At 48.8% G+C, this 22,191-nt stretch overlaps 2 protein-coding genes across 2 annotated transcripts; one reads left to right on the forward strand and one right to left on the reverse strand.

Moving 5' to 3' along the window:
- The first annotated feature begins 1,681 nt into the window (after window positions 1-1,681).
- Window positions 1,682-9,890, forward strand: TEX261 (testis expressed 261). Its single transcript, XM_066378013.1, has 6 exons — window positions 1,682-1,868; window positions 2,788-2,867; window positions 4,035-4,188; window positions 6,033-6,100; window positions 6,863-6,965; window positions 7,131-9,890. The coding sequence occupies exons 1-6, from the start codon at window positions 1,799-1,801 to the stop codon at window positions 7,244-7,246; spliced, it is 591 nt and encodes a 196-aa protein (XP_066234110.1). The 5' UTR covers window positions 1,682-1,798; the 3' UTR covers window positions 7,247-9,890.
- A 644-nt stretch (window positions 9,891-10,534) lies between these two features.
- ANKRD53 (ankyrin repeat domain 53) lies at window positions 10,535-16,852 on the reverse strand. The gene is made up of 6 exons (XM_066372372.1): window positions 16,360-16,852; window positions 15,909-16,038; window positions 15,372-15,571; window positions 13,717-13,881; window positions 13,168-13,288; window positions 10,535-11,206 (listed from the first exon to the last, which is right to left on the reverse strand). Exons 1-6 carry the CDS (start codon window positions 16,632-16,634, stop codon window positions 10,535-10,537), a joined length of 1,563 nt encoding a protein of 520 aa, XP_066228469.1. The 5' UTR covers window positions 16,635-16,852.
- Between the last annotated feature and the right edge of the window lie 5,339 nt (window positions 16,853-22,191).

Raw genomic sequence — 22,191 nt, forward strand, 5'->3', positions numbered from 1 at the left:
TTGGACACTGCACGATTTGGGTCAGCTATATCCTATGTTTGTCATATGCAGCCAGCTTATTAATAAATCTCCTCCTATTAATAAAACCCCTCAAAAATTTATTTGGACTTGGTGTCTCTATGTAAACCCAGCGGAACGGTACTTTACAACAAATGTTGTCAAGATTCATCCATGTTGTAGCAGGTGTCAGAATTTCATGTCTTTTTAAGGCTTAGTAAAATTTCATTGTATTTATTTGCCACATTTTGCTTATGCAGTCATTTGTTGATGGATATTTGAGTTGTTTCAACTTTTTGACTACTGTGAATAATGCTGTTAAGAACACTGGTGTACAAATATCTCTTTGAGTACCTGCCTTTCAATACTCGTAGGTATACACCTAGGAGAGAAATTGATGGATCATATGGTATTTCTATGTTTAAATTTTTGAGGAATGTGTTTACTTTTATGCATGAAAAATATTATTCTGAATTGAGAAGCATGCCAAGGCTCTTGCTATACATACTCTATTTTTGTATACCTGTCTCCACCACTAGATGGGGGACTTCTTGACAAGGGTTGCCTTACTCCTTGTGCCCTGCCAGTAATTCTGAGGTGTAGTAAATGCATTCAGTGTCTAGTGGGTGCCTTGCATGCCCTGCACTGGGTAAATTGTAGGCACTACAGAGGTGCAGGCTGTACCCCATAGGAACTCAGCCAGAAGGAGAGTTAGGCTTGAGGATGACTGATCAAAGACGCACCAACTCCTGCCTGTGCATCTTTCCCAGATGTATAACCTCAGCCAAGGTAACCTTCCTTGGCCCCAGCTTCTCCATCCATGAAATGATCTACATTGAATCAATATTCATCATGAACATACTGCCTAGCCTTTAGCACAGTGCCTCATACACGTTAGGCACTCAATTGTCCTGTCCTTGTTACCTGCAGGACAAGAGAAAGCCCTGTAGAGAACCTGCCTGGAGGCTCTGGCCAGGTAGCTCAGTTGCTTCAAGTGTCATCTGGATCAAGGAACATAAAGAATCAACCAATGACGTCATAAATAAGCAGAACAACAAGTTGATGTCTTTCTTTCTCTCAATGTCTCTCTCCCTCTCTAAAAAGAAAAAGGGAAGGAGGGAAGGAAGTTAGGAAGGAAGGAAGGAAGGAAGGAAGGAAGGAAGGAAGGAAGGAAGGAAGGAAGGAAGGAAGGAAGGAAGGAAGGAAGGAAGGAAGGAAGGAAGGAAGGAAGGAAGGAAGGAAGGAAGGAAGGAAGGAAGGAAGGAAGGAAAAGAAAAGAAAAAAGAAAAGGGAAGAAAAGAAAAGAAAAGAACAGAAAATAAAAAAGAAAAGAAAAGAAACCTACTTGGAGGTTTCTGGCCTGATGTTTCTGGGGAGGGATCAGGAGGTCCTCCCCTGCCCTGGATCCCTCTCCAGGCTGACACGCGAGTGCACAGGGAGGGGTCGGAGGTTGCCTTCCGAGCCCCTGTGATGGCGCCGCATCATCGCTGCCCTGGACCATCCCGCTTCCTCCGGGTTGCCTCGCAGACCGTGTCCGGCCTAGGTGCAGCCCTGGGAAGCTGGCGACCCGCCAGCACGCGCCTCACGGGTCGGCAGCGGTTGGTCCTCCGCGCAGGTAGGCGGCGCTAATCTAGACCCAGCTTGGGGCGGCACTCGGGCCGGCTCCTCTCGGCCACGGCGCACGGCGGTCTGGTTGTCCGCGGGGCGGGGACGCGGCAGCGGTGGAGGCGGCTCCGTGTCGCCGGAGCCGGAGCGCGCAGGCCCGTCCCGGCGGTCCGCGGCCCGGCGGGGCGGGGGCGCCATGTGGTTCATGTACGTGCTGAGCTGGCTGTCGCTCTTCATCCAGGTGTCTTTCATCACGCTGGCCGTCGGTGAGAGTGCGCGACCCCGGCCTGCGCGGGTTCCCACCTTGGCATCTGTGCTCGCTGGGGGTCCAACAACGAGGGCGCGGGAGCAACCCCGAGACCCCTGCCCGGTGCTCCGGCCTTCGCATACCCCTTCCTGTCACGCCTAATCTTGCCCCTCCTGCTGACCCCAGCAGCCCAGCCTGACCGCGGCTCCTTCCAGGTGTCACAAAGTCCGCTCCAGCAGTGCCGGAGAGCGGCTCTCAGGTTCCCGGCGCCGGCGCACCGCCTACCGCCGCCGCGCCCACCCTCGGGAGCCGACCGCGCCGAGCTTTTACCCCACCACTACCACCGCCTTTTCGCCTGCGGCCCTTCGAACTTCTTACCCTGACTTTGACACGCTTCCCCTGTCCTGCTCGTTCCTACCTACTGTGGCTCTCCGCCGAGATCTCACCTCCTCCTAGAAGCCCTCCGCGTGGGGTTTGATGATCCAGCAGTGCCCCTGCTGTTTTTAAAATAGCATCTGTCACACTGGAATCGTCTGATTCTCCTTCTCCACCCCAATCCTCAGCTGTGTCAGAAAAGGGACATTGTCTTGACTGTATTCTCAGCACTCAGCCCAGCACCTCGCCCATATTAAGTCCCCAACAGATATTTATTGAATGAGTGAACGAAATTACCCTTTATGGGGTCAGAGGTTAGCAGAGTGCTGAGGCACCAGATACAGGTTTTCACTTTTATGAAATCTCTTTTTAGCTACCCTTATAAAATTTTACTTCTTCAGACTTTGGAGGGCAACACATAGGTGGTTTGGTTTGTTCCTTGCCTTCAGGAGTCCATGAGGGGTGATGGAGACCCAGCAGCAGAGAAAGGGATGACCATGATTGTGGGAGTGACCCTGGCTAATGTTCTCTCTGCTTGCTCCTCTTCTTGCCCCCACCCCCAGCCGCGGGACTCTACTACCTGGCAGAACTGATAGAAGAATACACAGTGGCCACCAGCAGGATCATAAAATACATGATCTGGGTAAGTGGCTGCTTCCCCCAGGGTCCACCCTCACTCTTTACAGTGCCTCAAAAGGAAGAAGTGGGGAAAGTGTGGCATGGATGGTGAGACCTCTGTCCTCACTATTTCCTGAGGGCACCACCCCTGCCTCCCTGCACTGTATCTTGTTCCCTGAGTCTGTTCTCCTGGGTCCAGGTCTTTCTTTGCTTCCTTCCCCAAGTGGCATTGCTTTATTGCAGACCCCATTCTCTGCTCCTTAAGGTGACAGCTGAATGCACATTTTCTGTTGACAGGACCATGGCTTTGCCTTTGCTTGGCTGTCTTTCACTGTCTCTAGCCCCTTGCTCTGCTCACAGCATTTAGAACTGAGAGTAACCTTAAGGACAGTTCTGAGTACTTATTCATTGCCTCCTTTCTCATTGGATCAAGTGATGTTTCCTAAGGGGGAGATACCTTCCCTGGCTCAGGCCCTGCCTTCCCCAGGTCTCATGGAAGCCTTCTCTTTCTGAAGATAAAATTCTTTCCAATTGATGTCAAGGCCACAGGAGTGACTGCTGGTGGATAGATTTCTGCCAGCTGCAGGAAAGGCTGGGGGTAGGGGTAGGAACACATTTGGACAGGAGTCCGTGCCTCTCGGGTCACCAGGTGTCAGCAGCTACTGGGCTTGGCCTGAGGTAGGGAGTTAATGGTGGAGACAAGTGGTGGCTCTCAGCTCTGGGTACAGAGGTCCAGCTCATGGGTGTTGTTATAGGAATTTGACCTTGATTTAACCAATTGTCATTTGTTAAGCACTGACAACTATAAGTCCTTCAGAACAGTATTTCCAAACTTCACATATAATTCATTATTGGGTTGTGTTATTAGTTCATTAGGTCATGATCAGCATAAAAAAATGGAATAAAAAAGACTAGAATTGAAATTTGAACTTTGATCATATATGTATGTGTATGTGTCAGGGTCATAGTATAAACGTTTTCTTACTGTGGGTTGTTGTCAGTCATTTTGAGAATGACATTTAAAGGTGCCACCCTTTGGGAGCTGAGAGCTAGTTGGGAGATCAGACCTGTGACCAAAACAGGGTGAAATTGAAGCATGAACCTAGTATTGCTCAAGTGGGCCAAGGGTTAATGAATCCAGGAAGACTGCCTGGAAGAGACTTCCTGCACTGTGTGCCTCTGGTTGTTTCAGTTCTCCACAGCTGTGCTGATTGGCCTCTACGTTTTTGAGCGCTTCCCCACCTGCATGATTGGCGTGGGCCTCTTCACCAACCTCGTCTACTTTGGCCTCCTCCAGACCTTCCCCTTCATCATGCCGACCTCGCCTAACTTCATCCTGTCGTGCGGTGAGAGGGGCAGAGTTGAGGCAGCTGAGGTGGTTGGATGTACCCAGCTCAGTCCATGGCACTGTAGGGGTTATGGAGAAAAGGGGCAAACAACTCAGGTCCTCCAGGAGCCCAAGCTGATTGGGAACATGGGGTTTTCACATGTGAGGAGCCTAGAGCCCGCCTTGGCTCACCTGACTTGGTTGAGCTGTGGGAGTGGGGGTGGGATACTCAGACAGGGAGGGTTTTCTCAGGGAGGTAAGTATGAAGAAGGTTTGGCAAGAGGGAAGAGATAGGCTTGCTGAGTAGTTAGAACTCCTAAGAAACCACTTACCCAGGGAAAGCCCAAAGCCCTTCTCTGGCAGGCAGGCAGCTCCCCAGCCAGCCCTCTGGCCCCGCATCATGAGGAAGACTGGAGTCTCATGACACTGTAGGCCCCCTCCAGACAGCTGCCTTGGGATTGACAAATGTGTCTGGAGGACCCTGGTCTTCTGGCTTTGCCCTGCCACCAGCCTCTGACCCTAGGGAGTCATTTCCCCTTTCTGGGCCTTCGTCTCTCCATCTGTTCAAAGATAATGTTTAGGAGACTCAGTTGGCACCTGGTAGGTACTTAGAGATATTTATAGATATTCACAGAAAAGGTGCTGGGAAGTATTTGGTTACCAGGATTGCCTTTTCTCCCCTTAATCATTGCTGGCCATCCTAGCCTTTGGTCAGGATCTCAGATGGAATCGAGGGTTTCACAGAGCTACTGTCCTATTGCTGTGGGAGAAGCTGGGAAGAAAATTATCCAAGAGGAGGGCACAGTGTTAAAGCTGGACCTGGTCTCCTCTGTGTGCCTTCGCGTGATTTTGCCAAAGGATTTGTTCTCCAGGGTTTGGTGTGGGGAGACCTTCCCTGGAGGCCCCTTTTGCATCTTTTTTGGGGAAGTGGGCCTTCACCCCAACCCCCTCCAGCAGCAGGCTTCCCTGCCCTGCCCTCGAGATGCCTGAGCAAGTTTTCCTGATTGCTTCTGTGAGCACACGACACTGCCCTGTCCTCCAGTATTCCTTAGTGCTGGAAGGTGCTTGGGCACGGTGGCACTGCGGTCGCTGCCTTAGAGGGGAGCAGCCAGGGAGACGTGGCAGGTGTCGGCGAGGTGGAAGTGAGGTGTTCCGGATGGGGGATGCTTTTTCCTGGTGCCTGCCTGTCACCTCACCATGGGATCAGGCGGGGGGGGGGGGGGGGGCGCCTGTCTCTGAGCAGCCTGTCCCCATAAATTCGGCTGCACACTAAGGAATTGTGTGAGGTTCAGACCAGTGGGCCTTACCCTGGGTCACGATAAGAAAAGACCCCCTCCCCAGAATTCTGAGGAACCCTAAGACTGCACCCCAAAGTGTCTAGCAAACTGTGCCCTTGTTTTCTTGAGGAGTGTTTATTTGAGGAGTCCTTCTCCTTCCTGCCCAGTTCGGAGTAGAATCTCTTGGGAGCATATGACCTACACACCCATGACTTCCTGCCCCCACTACCCATGGGAGGGCTCTCTTCAGGACTCACAGCCACGAAAACCAGGTTCGCTGTCACAGTGCCTCGGAGGATAGAACACTGAAGTCTTTTTTATAACGTTCTAAGGATTTTCTTACCTGCTTTCTAATTTCACTCATAAATGCCCTCTGCATCAGGCAGGTGGGGCTAACACTCCCATTTTAACAGACAGGAAACGTGAGTCCTGAAGGGTGGTGCGCTTGGCCCGAAGCCATCCTCTTAGTCCAGTGTAATGTGAGGACTGAAATTCAGGGCTTCCAACTCCCAGGAGGCTTTTGAAGGTTAGAAGTTCAGCTTTGTGTATTTCCCCTGAATTAACTGACTCTTCATTCCCTCAACAGGACTAGTGGTGGTGAACCATTACCTAGCATTTCAGTTTTTTGCGGAGGAATATTATCCTTTCTCAGAGGTAAGAAATGTATAGTACATCAAACTACTTACAGGGACAGAAGGAATAGAGGGCGCTTGCACGATTGGCTTTGTGAACCTGGCTATGATTTGAAACTTGATCCACTAGGAATCATACATTTTAAAAAACTTAGTGTAGTACAAAAAAAAAAAAAAATAAATAAATAAATAAAATAAAATAAAATAAAAAACAGTGTAGATGATTTTAGCAGTGTGGAAGAGGAACAAGGACCCCATCAGCTGAGATGGGGGGACAGTGCTCTCCCCCAGTGAGTCCTTTGGGCCTCCCAGGCTCCCAGCCTGACGCCCTGTGCTCAGGGTCAGTGGAGTGGCCTTGTATTTTGCAGACTTCACAGGCTCCTCTCACTGGCCTGCCAAGGCCTTCTTTCTGAATTTCTCCAACTCTGCCACTCCAGTCTGGACCCCTGGGGAAGATCAGGGTCACTTCTTTGGGGAGTGTGGGTCAGTCATGGTTTTGTTCTCCATCTGTTTCCTTCAATTCAGAGGAGTTATTTGTCCTAGTGACCAAGATTTGGGGATTGTGGCCACACTCAGGCATCATTAGTCTCTACCTTTCCCCACTGTACTTTCTCCATGTCTGAGGTTGTCCTGTCTCCGTTTCCCAGGCCCTGGCCCCCTTCCGAGATCAGGTGTGGGGTCTTCTGTGCACTCTTGACCACCTCTCTAAGATACAAGGTGACCATGCCCAGCCCGCCCTTGGCCCCTCCAGGGGCCCCCGCTGCTCAGTGTCTCTTGTTGCCAGGTCCTGGCCTATTTCACTTTCTGTCTGTGGATAATCCCGTTTGCGTTCTTTGTGTCACTATCGGCTGGGGAGAACATCCTGCCCTCCACCATACAGACAGGAGGTAAGCAGGGTTGTGAGGGGTCATGGTGGGAGGATGCCAGCAAGGCCTGAGTCAGCTGGGGGAGCTGGAGGCCAGCCCTGTGATAGAGACACTTGGGCTTCAGGTGGGGTGAGCTGTGCTCACTTTCACAGACACACACTCATCTCCCTGCCTATGTCTCCACAGATGACGTGGTCTCCAATTACTTCACCAAAGGCAAGCGGGGCAAACGCTTAGGGATCCTGGTTGTCTTCTCGTTCATCAAAGAGGCCATTCTACCCAGTCGTCAGAAGATATACTGACCCTTGGGAGGGCATGGGGGGGGGGCAAGATCAGGAGAGTTAGGCCCCTGGGCCTCTGTACTGGGTAGGGGCTGTGATCCTGGAAGGAACCTTCACACAGCCCTGGCCTGACTTCCTTCAACTCTCCCTGAAGCCCCCATCCCCACCTTCCTTGGGATGCTCAGCTTGGCTCAGATCTGATGCTGCTAGAGGCTGTGACCTCAGAGAACACCAGGAAGGGTTGCAGAGCCTGTTAGCCAGAGGCCGTGGTCCAACTGGTTGTGTGGAAGCTTCCCTGTGGCCCTCCCCACCCCTTCCATGCTAGGTCAGGAGGTTCTAGCTGAGCCGGGGCAGGCAGGGCAGGGGTCACGAAGCTGGAGAGCAGATAGTGATTTGTTCTTTGGGCAGATGGCCATGGGGCGGGGCCATGGCTTGGCACTTCCAAGAGAAATAGATTTACTGTTGAACTGTGATTTCTGTCCAAGTCTGATTGCTGTTTGAATAAAGATTTTTAGGTGGCACTGTTGCCTTAATACCCTGAAAGTTCATCTTCCTTTCTTCCTGCTGACTTTCTGCCCTGGACTAGATGGGCTGTTCCGCTCCAGGGGTTTCTTTTCTGGGATCGGGGCTTGCCTTTCTGAAGGGACTGTTTCTATGGCCCTTAGTGGGAAGGGACCAGAGATCAGGAGCTGAGCCTGGCCGGGGGTGTGTGTGGCATAGAGGCGGCCTTTCCTATGCCCCTCTCTTTTCTTCTATCTTTTCTTTCCCCAAGGCTCGTGACTGTCAAGCTGGGGGCAGAGGGAGCAGAGGGGACAGTGTGGGACTGGGTTAGATTTTCAGAGCAACATCTACAACACCCTATTTATAAGTCTTCCCTGGAGAAAAGGAGTGGCTCTGGCAGAATTCTGTGTCAGGCTCAAAGAGAAAGTAAAACTGGGCTTCCAGGCAAGCCTGGTTTTTAAAGAAGTGGGACTAGTGAGAGAAGTCATTTGTCACTCTAAGAGCACACAGGACTGGCCCTTTTTGTGTGTGTGCTTGGCTCCTGGGGAGATGACCTCAGACTTCTAAGAAGGCAGGCCAGGTCCCAGGCACAGACCAGCATTTGTTGACCTTGCACTCCAACTACAGTGCCTTGCAAATACTCAGTAGTACATATTGGAATGAAGTCTCCACGAGAGCCATTACTGGCCATGTCTTATACCTCAAAGCGAGGATAGCAGGTGCAGAGATGGACCACACACATGTAATACCTACCTGTAAACCCCCAGGAAGGCCCATGAGCTTGAAAATCTCTCCTCCACATCCTGCCTCAAGTCCACCATCGCCCTTCATTTCCTTGGCTTTAGCATTTCCTGTTCTAACAATACCGGCCTTCCCCTTTCCCTGGGAGGAGCAGCACATTTTGGTCTTCTCTCAGTAGGAATGAGATTGCCAGGCCCTTTTATCCTATGCAGACAGGGGGGCAAGGTGAGGACATAGGACCAACATCATCCTCACTGCTGGGCCAGCAGCTGGCCCTCTTCCTTGCTGTCCATTTCTCTGTTCCTCACCCAGTAACATGGCTTCGCCCCTCCATTTATTTGCTCCTCTGCCAGAGCTCTCCTGGGGGTTGCCAGTAACCTCTCTGTGCTAAATCCGGTGAACCCTTTCATATCTTACTTGGTCTCTGCAGCCTCTGACAGGGCTGATCACTCCAGCTTCGTGACTTGCGCTTCTGTGGCGGGTTCTCTTCCTACCTCTGTGGCTTTTCTACTTGCCCCACGCAGTGGGATTTCTCAGGGTCCTGTCGTGGGCTCTCAGGAGGAGCCCATCCATGCGGACGGCTTCAGCTCTACCATCACCTCTCAAGAAAGTGAGAGTTGACCTCCAGCCAGCATCCTCCCTAGGCTTCTGAACCACAGGTCTGCCGCCTTGGGGCGCGCAAACAACTTCCATGGCCCAGATGGCACTTTACTGTCCTCTGCCTTTTGGGTACCTGCCACGCCCAAGGTCACTCTGGGGCCAGACCAGAAGCCTGCTTTCTACCCTTGCTTTCTCTTTTTTGCCCCCCCCCCACTTCCAATTTCTAAAAACTGTCAAGTTTGCCTTCTTAATATCTTTTCATTGGAGTAGAACCACTCCCACTATCATCAGTTTTCAGCTAGATGATTGTGACAGCCTCCTCCTGCTTCTCTGTCCCACAGCCATAGTTGTCTTTCTAAAATGCAGAGTTGATCAAGTCATTTCCTGGCCTACAACCTTCCATGGCTTCCTACTGCCTTCAGGACAAAATCCTGACCCCTTAGCATGGCTTTGAGACTCGTGGAATCCTGCTTTCTGCTCGCCTCTCTGGCCTAATCTCTTGCCACCTTGCACTCTGGGTCCCAGCCTTCTATATCCAGAGATGCCACTTGGATTCCGCTTTCTTCTGTTCACCTGCACATCTTCTCTGTTAGTTCTCAATTTAAGATTTCACTTTGTCCAAGGAGCTTTGAATGTCCCCTCTCCCACCCCACCCCAGCATACCATGCAGATCACTCTGGGCTTACTTGCCTATGCACTGGTCTGTCTCCTCACTAGACTGTAAGCTCCTTGAGGGCAGGACTGTCCTTCAATTTTTGTATCAACAGCGCCTGGCTTGGTGCCTGGTACATAGAAAGCACTCAATAAATGTTTGTTTAATGAATGATTTGTAGTGATGTGTGCAGCGGATAGCCAGGGATGCAGGCTAGCTTTCTGGAGGAAGTACAAGTGCCTTCATAGTCTCACCCTGAAGCCATGAGTCCTTCCTCCCTCCCCCCAGATATGCCACCTGTGCTGCCTTGACCTGCTGAAACCACAGTGGCATCTCAGTGGCAGGGAAGCCGTGGCATGGTGACACTTGAGGTGTCTTCCACCTATTCTGGGTGTGGAGATGAAGCGTGAGGCTTAGAGCCTTCAGTAGAAGGACTGGATCTGAACAAGAGGCAGAATTTCCCAGTGGCTCCTCATCCTGAAAACCAGTCCCTGGTGGGCTACTTGGGGGTAGAGGGGAGCAAAGGGGACACCAAAGTATTACTTCTACAATGCTAGGGCCTAGGGTAGAGACCTCTACTCTGAGCTCTGGGCTGCTGCCCTAATTTGAATCTCTTTGGGGGTGTCCAAGAGATTCCTCTGGGGAGAAAAGGGAGACCTGGGATCTGGGCTTTTGTTGGGGGGCAGGGGCGTTCATCCTTGATCTCAGGAATGGGAAGCCTGAGGGCATTCTCCCCTCTTCCCTGTCCACAACACGAATGGCCATACCTCAGCCTTCACTGGCCCGCCTCACGTTGAAAGGCTACCAAAATAAGTTTATGGGGGGGATTGAGAGGAGGGCAGAATGGGGAGCCCTTGATGGGCTCGCACTGCCGTCAGGAAGACTTCGTCAAATGTCTCCCGCAAGTTCATGGCCAGAGTGTCCGTCCAGAAGGTGTCATCGCCCAAGTACCGCTTCCGGCTCACGTCTTTCATGCTCACAGAGCGGAAGCTCTGGGGCACCTTCATTCTGCAGGGCCGGATCTGAGGGTACAGCTCGTGGACTATCACCTCCAAAGGCAGCTGAGGCACAGGTGCCACCTGGTTGCCAGCCTCTGTGCTCAGCAGCGCACCGCCGTGCCCATCAGATCTGACCTTGATATATCTGTGGAAGTCGTGCTCCGGGCTGGGGTCTGCGTGCACGCCCAGGCGGGTGCCCTGCGGATAGGCGATCTGGGGGGTGGGGGGTCTGGCAGGGTTGCTAGGATTCCACATCTTAGGCTGCCTGACTTTGGGCTGCTTGTAGATGGGTTTGGGTGTCCGTTGTGTCTGCACCTCTGGGGAGGAGTGGAAGCTCTTGGGAGGCTTGGGGGTCTTGGAGAGGGGGATGACCCAGGGTGCAGCTCGGGGCTCTCGCTCAGTGTTGTGGATCAGAGATTGGCCTGGGGGCAGGAGCTTGCCACGGAGCCACTTCTTGAAATCAGCTTCTCTCAAAATTTGGCGTTCCTTCTGCAACATCAGAGGGCACAAGATAGTGGAGGAGGGCTGCTGCTCTGCTTCTGTGGAAGGAGACCCTGTGGTGATAGCCCTTGGAAACCTCAGATGTGATTGGCCAGATACCATCCCACCCTGGGAGGGCAGGCCCTGAGGCTGATGGAAGAATCCCCTGTCTTATGGGAACCCTTGTTCTGATGGGGAGACAACTATTGCCTGAAGGGAGCCCCTGGGCTGCTAGGGCAGGTAGACCTTCTCCCACAGGAGACCTCTAATCTTTTGGAGACCCCGCCTCCACCCTAGGTGAGATCTTTAACTTAGAGAGGGGGATAGTCCCTGTCTTCTAGAAAACCTTGAGTCTTAAGGGGGGAACCCATTTTGAAAACAGGGATATGTCCTGCCCTAAGAGATTCTCTGGTTTGATGGAAGGGAAAGGCAAGTGAGAAGTGCAAGCTGCATCCTTGAGCCTGGAAGGTGAAAGCAGGAAGGTTTAGAAGGGCTGGCACTGGGTGGAGCAAATCTGGGCAGGCTTCTTGGAAGGGGTTGGCCTTGAGCAGCCATGTAAGGGGATACAGTTGGCTGGCTCTCCAGGCTGGGTGGTGATAACTTGGTCTAGTTGTATGTTCTTGCTTCCACTACAGTTGAACCTTCAACTTGTCACAGAACTGTCCCCTTCTCACCCCTTCTCAGTGTCTCACTTCTCAGACTATTGCTAAGCCATCAGGTGGTTTGGAGATTGACCCAGCTTGGGAGGTAGGCTCTGATTAGGTTAAGCCTCTCATAATAATTCCATCAGCCTTGCCCCAGACCTACGTCAGTCAGCACGTGGCTTTCCTTGAGCTCTAGGGATTGGAACAAGAGTGGACAGATGGTCCAACTGAGGCCAATAATAGATGGGGGGGGGTTTCAAGGGGCTTCTGGGAAAGTTTAGAGCCACAGAAACAGATGGGGGTTGCTTCCACTGGATACATACAGAATGGGGGCAAAAGTAGGTTCACTGTTGTTTATATGGAAAATAATACAATAATAATATAAGAATAAACTTCTGCATACCCACAACTGTAAGTATTTTTGCCCCACCCCGTCTGACTGCAAGGACTGGGCGGCACTGACAGCAGAGGGTGGGGCTGAGAGTGCTGGAGAGAGTGCAGCTGGGGCAGAGCTGAAGTATAGATCTGCCAGCCCCTAAGCCCTCCCCACTTCTGGATATACTTAGGATTCCCAGCATTTTTCTGGGCTTTCTGGTTCTTGCATCCTATGTAATTATAACTGCTTAAAATCCTTCAGTGATTCCCCTCCTCCCCAGCCAAGGTCTGCCATTGATCAGGGTCCCACCCAAATCATCTAGTGTGTCAAACTCCAATCACATCAGACTCCCTGGCTGTACTGAATTTGCACTTCCTGGCATGCACGCTTCCGTGTGCCTCGGTGCCTCCCTGCAGGGCTGGCTGTTCCTTCTGCCTGGCCAGCCCTTCCCTACTTCTTCATATAGCCAACTGTGCCCACCTTTAAAGACTCCTCTAGGCATTTTCCCTCTGGCACCCCTGGGTCCCTTCTCTGTGGGAATATAATCCACTTCCCCTACTAAGTTCTGAGTTCCATGAAGGAGAGGACCGACCACCTCTGATTGGTCTTTGGAGCCTCACGGTCTAGCAGGTGCCTGGCAGACAGTGTGTGCTCAGTGTCGGCTGGAAGGGTTTTTTAATCAGTGTACTTCCCAACAAGGCAGGACCCAGGCCTCATTAGAGATTCTCCTCACTACTGCACTAGGAGGGGCTACATAAATATTTGCTAATTTAAGCTGCATTTGCTAGGGCTGGCTTTTAAGGGTAGAATTTTACTCAGAGGTCAGGGAGAGGGAGGCTCTCTGGATGGGCCTGCTTCCAGCCACTGTAACTGCACATGTGCATCTCTGCCTCTGCGCACGTGCCTGGATAGTGGCTGATGTCCGGTGCCCTGGCAGCCCTACCCCTTACTTGATACTCAGTCAGGTAGTCCTGCTCCATGAGGGCCAGGTGGCCTTTGAGCCTCTTCAGTTTCCCCATCTCACAGGCAAAGTTCTTTTTGTCCTGTTTCCACATGGCATCCTTCAAGAACCTGGTGCCAGAGTGAGGGTGTGTCATTCCCCAGTGACTGGGCTTCAACCTGGGAAGACTAGCTCCTGCCTAGGGCCTGGGGGGGGGGGGCTGCCAGAAATGTGATGAGCAAGACAACCCACCCCCTACTGCCTGAGGACCCTCTGATTAACTGTTTCCTGTGAGGTGAGAGAGGAAAGGGTCAGATGGTCTAATTGCTACCCACCTGACGAGGCGCCAGAGGCAGAAGGGCAGTGCTAAACCCGAAGGGGTAAGGCTTGTGGAAAGCCCCTGGCAATAATATCTGGGGGAGGGGCCAGCTCTGTAGACTTATCCCCTAGCCGCTGGCTTCCCGGACCCTCCTCTTCAAGCCTCCCCCTTTGGTGCTGGTCCTAGGGGCAGGGCTGGGAGAGGGTAGGGTGCCGTGCTGGAGGTGGTTGTCACACTCACCGAGCACAAACGCGATGGTTCCATATTTTACAGTAGTCAATGGGCTTGCAGCCCATGGCATCTCGGGCATGGACATTGGCGCCCTCCTTCACCAGGACCTCCACACACCTCAGCATGCCCTCCCGGGCTGCCAGGTGAAGGGGTGTGGAGCCGCTGCTTGTCTGACTGGAGGCCCCACCAAAGGAAGAGGCCAGCAAGGAAGAACAAAGGGCATCTGCCTATCAGATAGGTGTGCAAACCAGCTTCCAGAGAAAGCTGCTCTGCCACCAGCCCACTGGGTGACCCTGGCATGTCCCTTCTCTGTCCCTCAGTTGCCTCAACTGTAGAAGCAGCATTTGGACTAAATGAGCAGTCAAAGTCCCGTTATGGGGGTATGGGACAGTGAAGAACTGGAAGGAGAGCTGGGTCAGCAGGAGCTCAGAAACCACTAACCTCATCTTCTTAAATTAACAGCCCCCTTCCCCATGCCTGGCATGGCCCACAAGCCTGTGTGCCCTGGGCCCTGCCTGGTCCTCCACCTCATCCTTTGACCTTGCCCGTTGTTCCCCAGCACGTGGCCTTTGCACACAGTGTTCCCCTTGCCTGGGACACTTTTCTCTGGCTCTGCATGGCTGGCTCACTGTCTTCGGGTTGTATTTTATTATTTTTAAAAATGTTTTAGATTTTTATTTATTGATTTTTAGAGAGAAGAAAGAGAATGCAAGAAACAAAGGGAGAGAAAGGGGTGGGGGAGAAGTGGGAAGCATCAACTCATAGTAAAGTAGTTGCTTCCTGTATGTGCATTGACCAGGCAAGTCCATGGTTTTGAACCAGCGACCTTGGCATTGCAGGTTGACACTTTATCCACTGTGCCACCACAGGTCAGGCTTCAGGTTGTACTTTAAATATCACTACCTTAGAGGTTACTCCCCCTTCTAAAATAGATCCTCTGCATGCCCCCTTTACTACCTACCCCACCACTCTGTTCTCTTCCTATTTACCACACTCTCATTTTGTTCATTTATTATTGTGCTAATTGACTATCTCCTCCAACACTAGGATATCAGCTTCATTAGGACACGGACCATTTCTGTGTTCACTGCTGTATCCCTTACCCCTGGCATAGTGCTCAGCACATAGTAAATGCTAGTACATATTTTGAGTGAATGCAGCCTCCTATATGACATCCATGCACTTTCCATGCATAGTATAGTCTCATATGATAGGCACTGTCATCTTCCCAAATTTCAGTTGAAGACACTGAGGCAGTTATTAGTTCCCAAACTTCCCTGCAAATTAGAAACAAGTGGATCTTTAAGACTTTCAAAGCCCTGGCCACACCTAGACTAATTAAATTACAGCCTCTGGATTGGAACACACACTGGGCTTTTGAAGGTCCTCAAGTGATTCCAATGTACTGAAGAGCACTGAGGCTGATGGTTGAGTGACTTGCCTGAGGTCTCGATGTTTGCTAGCAGGTGGGACATGAACTAGGTCTGTCCTCTCCCAGAACCCAGTTTCTTAACTGTACATCATGTGGGTTCTCTGTTCTATGTGGGAACCAATTCTTGTCACCCCACAGCTTCTCTGCCTGTCCTGTGTGGTTCTGCCTGCCTAAAAGTGGGTTCCTATCTGCCCAGACTCCAAGCCACTCTCCTGGTGCAGGATGGACTCACGTATTAAGGGCTGCCCCGCGCTTAAGCAAGTAGTGAATGCAGGGGAGGACCATGGTCTTGTTTTCCCTGTGGATGACCAGGTGCAGTGGTGTCTGGCCATTGTTAGTGGGCAGGTCCACGGGAAATTTGTACTCCTCTACCAACACCTGCAGGCATTCAAGCTTGCCGCTTCGGGCTGCAAAGTGGATGGCAGTGAAACCCTGTGGTGGCCAGAGAAGGGAAGGAGGAGGCTGAGCAGGTTGGGGGCCCAGCGTCCAAAGCTAACCTAGGAAGCAATTCCTTGGGGTTTCCCTTCCCTTCTTCTCTCTGACCCTCCCACCCCCACCCCGGGAGTCACTCACACCCCTTTCCAACTCTGGTAAGTGCCCACTCTTCCTTGATACCCCCAAAATGGCCCTACCACAGTGGAGAGGTAAATTAAGACCATCTGCCCTGAAAAGGTCACCTCTGGATGCTCTTTGCCAGGTGGGCACATTGTGAGCAATCTTGTTGGGAGGGCAGGTTCTCGGTTCTTGCCCCTGCATTTCAAGGTCCTACCTTGTTATTTGTGGGTATTTCCCTACGGTCCGAATTCAGACAAAACCGCAACCATTCCAGGTTGCCCAAGGCGGCCGCGAACAACTCGGAGTATCTTCCAATCGCCCTCTGGTGCCACTCATCGACTGGGCTAGAGTCGGTGCGGAAGTGGAGGAGGAAGGGGATGTGATCGAGGAAGCAGCCGCAGGTCCGAGTCCGCCTCAGGCGAGGCCCATCACTTCGCACTGGTTCTCAGAGGCTGGGCCAGCGCGGGCCGCCCAGCGGGGTAAGGAGGAGCACCATCCCGAGCGTCCCGAGGGCCCCCGAGCTCTGATCCGGAGGCCAGTCGCGGCCTCAGCCCCGCTCTCCCGGCTTCTCCAAAACCCCCACCCACCGCTCCAGGCCCCGCCCCTCCAAGCAGGCGCTGAGGGGGTTCCCACGCTGCAGCCGGGCCACCTATTTTCCGGCTCACCTGGGCTGTTTGGACTCAGAGTTAGTCCAGCTGAACTTCGAGGAGGCTTTCTCCGAAGGCTGCATGTAGGCACGTGTAGTCGGCAGGGGCTGTGCGCTCCTTCTCTCCCAGTGCTCTCCCACCGAGAGGCATCGCGGTGCCCCCGGGGTCCTGCCGGCCAGACAAGGCTCAAACTCACACTGCGGTCTTGGCAGGGACAGTCCTGGCCCCTCCCTGCCGCTGGTGGCTAGTCGAGGGACCGAGCCCAAGCCCCAGTCGTCCTGGGAACTCGGCATCAAACGCACACACAGTAGAGAAAGACCTTAGCTATTGTTTCTGATTATAAAATTAATAAGTACTGATTGTAAAAAACAGAAAAGGACAAAGAGGAAAGCAAAAACCACAACCCCACTGCCCACAGAAATCATGGTCCATATCGTAGTAGTTTGTACCTCTTCTCACTTCGCGTTGTAGTATGAACTATCTTCCATCAACATTCCATATACCAAACGCGCATTGTGATGCAACCCCAGTCTAACATCTGAATAATTTCGCTGTCATTTCAAATGTGCTGCAGAAAGAAAAATGGCTCCTCTTTGGTTTTTTTCCTTAGCATGAATTCCTGGAAGTAGAATTACTAGGTAAAAGGGAATGAACATTTTTTTAGTTGTTCATATGTGTTTCCAAACTGCCCTCCAGCAAACTTTTATATTCACACATCCACCTGCATTGAAGCAAGTACTGCACATCAGCGGTGTGACAAATTACTTTGGGCAAGTCACTTGACTTTTGTGTCTCAGGTTCTGCATCAGCAAAGTGGGGATAATTGTACATGCCTCACAAAGAGGGAAGGGATTCAAACAATGAGAGGAGTCTAGCTGAGTCATTTGCTATTATTAAAAGGAACTATTCCAATCATCACTAGCACTGGATTTTATTTATGTATTTTTATGGATTTTATGATTTTAAATAAACGTTTGCTAATATAGTAGTGGCAATGGTGTTCTAATTTGACTCTGATTGCCAGCAAGGGTTAAACAATTAACAGTTTCTCTTCTGGGAATTATCTGTATACTCACATTATTGTTTGAGGGTCTGAACGTGTCTTATTGATTTGTAAAACTTAGCATAGTAACCCTTTATATATTTTGTTGTTAATATTTTTCTCACTTGGCCTTTAAACTTTTTATACTATACAGTATTCAAAGTGTTGCTTGAATCACTGTTGTTACTGAACAATCTATATTCTCACCCTTCTCAATTAGAAATGGGCAAAGAATCTGGATAGACATTTTTCCAGAGAAGATGTACAAACAGCCAATAAGCACATAAAAAGAAACTCGACATTAATTATTAGGGAAATGAAAATCAAAATCACAATGAGATATCATTTCACACCCACTAGGATGGCTATCATAAGTGCTGACGAGGATGTGGAGAAGTTGGAACCCTTATACATTACTGGTGGGAATGTTAAATGGTGTAGCCATGTTGGAAGTTGATTTGCACTCAAAACATTACTCATATAGTAACCATTCGACACCAGTCATTTCATTCCTAGGTATATACCAAAGAGAGAGAAATGAAAACATGTCCACACAAAAACTTGTGTTTCATAGCAGCATTATTTATAATAGCTAACAGTGGAAACAACATGTCTATAAACTGATAAATGGATAAACAGAAGGTGGTGTATCCATGCTGTGGAATATTATTTGGCAATAAAAAGAAATGAACCCATCCCCCCTTACCAAACTCCCCCCACCCTGACAGCTGTCAGCCTGCTTTCTATATATGAGTCTGTATTTATTTTGCTTGCCATTAATTCATTTTGTTCATTAGATTCCACATATGAGTGAAATCATGTTACCTGTCTTTCTCTGACTGACTTATTTCACTTAGCATAATGCTCTCCAGGTTCATTCATGCTTTCACAAAGGTTAGAATTTCTTCTTTTTTTATGACCACGTAGTGTTCCATTGTGTAAGTGTACCACAGTTTTTTATCCGCTCATTTACTGATGGGCCCTTAGCCTGTTTCCAGATTGTTTTTTCAAATTTTTTAAGTGAGAGGAGGAGAGATGGTGAGACAGACTCCTATATCCATCCTGACTGGGATCCACCCAGCAACCCCTCTCTGGGGCTGATGCTCAAGTCAACCAAGCTATACTTAGAACTGAGTCCAACACTCGGACAGGCTATCCTCAGACCCAGGGCCAATGCTCAAACCAGTCAAGCCACTGGCTATGGGAGGAGAAGAGGGAGGCATGGAGAGGGAAGGAGAGAAAAGTAGATGGTTGCTTCTCATGTGTGCCCTGACTGGGAATTGAACCCTGGACATCTATATGCTGGGCTAACGCTCTATCCACTGAGCCAACTGACCAGGGCCTGTTTCCAGATCTTGGCTATTGTAAATAACACTGTAATGAACATAGGGGTGCATATATTCTTTCAAATTAGTGTTTGGGGATTCTTAGGATATATTCTCAGAAGTGGGATTGCTGGGTCAAAGGCAATTCCATTTTTAATTTTTTGAGATAATTCCATACTGCTTTCCACAGTGGCTGAACCAATCTGTATTCCCAGCAACAGTGCATGAAGCTTCCCTTTTCTTCACACCCTCGCCAATACTTGTTTGTTTATTTATTGATGATAGCCATTCTGGCAGGTGTGAGGTGATATCTTATTGTGGTTTTAATCTACATTTCTCTGATGATTAGTGATGTTGAGCATCTTTTTCTTTTCTTTTCTTGTGACAGAGAGACAGAGAGAGGGGCAGATAAGGACACACAGACAGGAAGGGAGAGAGATGAGAAGCATCAATTATTCATTGTGGCACATTGATTGCTTTCTCATCTGTGCCTTGACCAGGGGCTACAGCAGAGTGAGTGACTACTTGCTCAAGCAGCAACCTTGGGTTCAAGCCAGCGAGCTTGGGTTCAAGCCAGCAACCATGGGGTCATGTCTGTGATCCCATGCTCAAGCCAGCGAACCTGTGCTCAAGCTGGTGAGCTCATGCTCAAGCCGGATGAACCCTTGCTTAAGCCTGCAACCTTGGGGTTTTGAACATGGATCCTCTGAGTCCCAGTCTGATGCTCCATCCACTGTGACACTGCCTGGTCAGGCAGATTGTTTTTTGGTGTTGAGTTTTATAAGTTTCTGGTAAATTTTGAATATTAAGCCCTTATCAGATATATTGGCAAATATATTCTCCTATTCAGTGGGTGGTCTTTTCATTTTGTTGATGGTTTCCTTTGCTGTGCAAAACCTTTTTAGTTTTATGTAGTCCCATCTGTTTATTTTGTCTTTTGTTTCTCTTGCCTGAGGAGATATATTAGAAAAAATATGGCTATGAGAAATGTCTGAGGTTTTACTGCCTGTGTTTTCTTCTAGGATTTTTATTGTTTTGGTCTCCTATTTAAGTCTTTAATCCAATTTGAGCTTATTCTTGTGAAAGGTGTAAGAAGGAGTCTAGTGTCATTTTTTTGGTCATTTATCTGTCCAATTTTCCCAACACTATTTATTAAATATTCTTTCTTTACCCTATTGTATGTTCTTGACTCCTTTGCAAAATATAGGGTCTACCGGAAAGTTCTGTCCGTTTCTATCACAAGTTTCGACATGTAAGCACGTTTATTTGGCGCATGTGTGCCTCTCTATTTTTATCACTTAATGTAAACATACTGATGTAGCAAAGTAACTAAAAGTTGATTCACGTTAGTCTTATGTGTGAAGCGATAGTGTACCCATGGCTACTGATAAAGTTCATTTATGCCACTGTAATTTTTACGAATTTCAACAAGGAAGAAATGCTACAGAAGCATGTCTGTCACATCCACCATATTCCCCAGACTTAGCATCCTCCAACTATCACTTGTTTTTGTCCTTACACAATTTTTTGAAGGGCAAAAAATTAAAAAATGAAGATATCAAACTAGCACTGGTTCAATTTTTCGCATCAAAATATAAAACATTTTTCAAAAATGGGATATACAAATTGCCTCATGCTGGCAAGAAATCATTAATAATAATGGCAATTTTATTATTTAATAAAGTTTATTGATGTTAAGAAAAATTTGTATTTTGTTTTATTCCAAAAACGGTCAGAACTTTCCAGTACACCTTATATTAATTGATTATATATGCATGGGTTTATTTATGGACTCTCTATTTTGTTTCATTGATCTATATGACTGCATTCATGCCAGTGCTATGCAGTGTTGATTACTATGGCCTTGTAATATAGTTTGATATCAGGTAGTGTGATTTTTCCACCTTTGTTCTTCTTTCTCAAAAGTTTTGAAAGACTTGTTCTAGTTCTAAGAATTATACCAGTGATATCTTGATAGGAATTGTGTTGAATCTATAGATTGCTTTGGGTAATATGGACATTTTATTTATTTATTTATTTATTTATTTATTTATTTATTTATTTATTTATTCTTTACAGGGACAGAGAGAGAGAGTCAGAGAGAGGGATAGATAGGGACAGACAGGACCAGAGAGAGATGAGAAGCATCAATCATCAGTTTTTCGTTGCGACACCTTAGTTGTTCATGGATTGCTCTCTCATATGTGCCTTGACCGTGGGCTTTCAGCAGACCAAGTAACCCCTTGCTCAAGCCAGCAACCTTGGGTCCAAGCTGGTGACCCAAGCTGGTGAGCTTTTTGCTCAAGCCAGATGAGCCCACGCTCAAGCTGGCGACCTTGGGATCTCAAACCTGGGTCCTCAGCATCCCAGTCTGATGCTCAATCCACTGCACCACTACCTGGTCAGGCAATATGGACATTTTAATGATGCAATTCTTCCTATCCATAAATATAGTATTTGCTTCTACTTAATTGTATCTTCCTCAATTTCTTTTTTCAGTGTCTTATAATTTTCCAGGTATAGGTCTTCTACATTTCTGGTTAAATTTATTCCTAGGTAGTTTATTCTTTTTGAAGCAATTGTGAATGGGATTATTTTCTTATTTTCCTCTTCTGAAAAGTCATTATTGGTGTATAAAAGTGCAACTGATTTCTGCCCTGACTGGATAACCCAGTTGGTTAGAACAGTGGCCACCAACCTTTTTTGGGCCATGGACCGGTTTAATGTCAGAAAATATTTTCATGGACCAGCCTTTAGAGTGGGATGGATAAATGCACAAAATAAAATTATGCGACTGGCGTAAAAACTGGTATTTTTAAATATAATTGTCGAACTTATGAGACAAGCGTCGAGTGAGTCTTAGATGGATGTAACAGAGGGAATCTGGTCATTTTTTAAAACTAAAACATCGTTCAGACTTAAATATAAATAAAACGGAAATAATGTAAGTTATTTATTCTTTCTCTGCGGACCGATACCAAATAGTCCACGGACCAGTACTGGTCCGTGGCCCGGGGGTTGGGGACCACTGGGTTAGAGCATCGTCTTGATTTGAAATGGTTGAGAATTTGATCCTGTCAGGGCACATACAGGAACAGATAGATGTTTCTATCTTTTTCTCACTCTCCCATCTCTCTCTCTGAAATCAATAAGTAAGTTAAAAAAATTAATGCAACTGATATCTGGATATTTATTTTTATCCTGTTACTTTACCAAATGTATTTATCATTTCTGGTAGTTTTTTGGTAGAATATTTAGGGTTGTCTATAAACAACATCATGTCATCTGCAAACAATGACAGTTTTACTTCCTCCTTTCCAATTTGTATCCCTTTTATTTCTTCTTCTTGTCTGATTACTGTGGCTAGGACTTCCAGTACTATAGTGAATAAGAGGGTGATAGCAGACATCCCTGTCTTGTTCCTGATGTTAAGGAAAATGCTTGTAGTCTTTGCCCATTGAGTATGATGTTGGCTGTGAGTTT

The sequence above is a fragment of the Saccopteryx leptura genome, chromosome 3, assembly GCF_036850995.1.
Source record: "Saccopteryx leptura isolate mSacLep1 chromosome 3, mSacLep1_pri_phased_curated, whole genome shotgun sequence".
Lineage (NCBI taxonomy): Eukaryota > Metazoa > Chordata > Mammalia > Chiroptera > Emballonuridae > Saccopteryx > Saccopteryx leptura.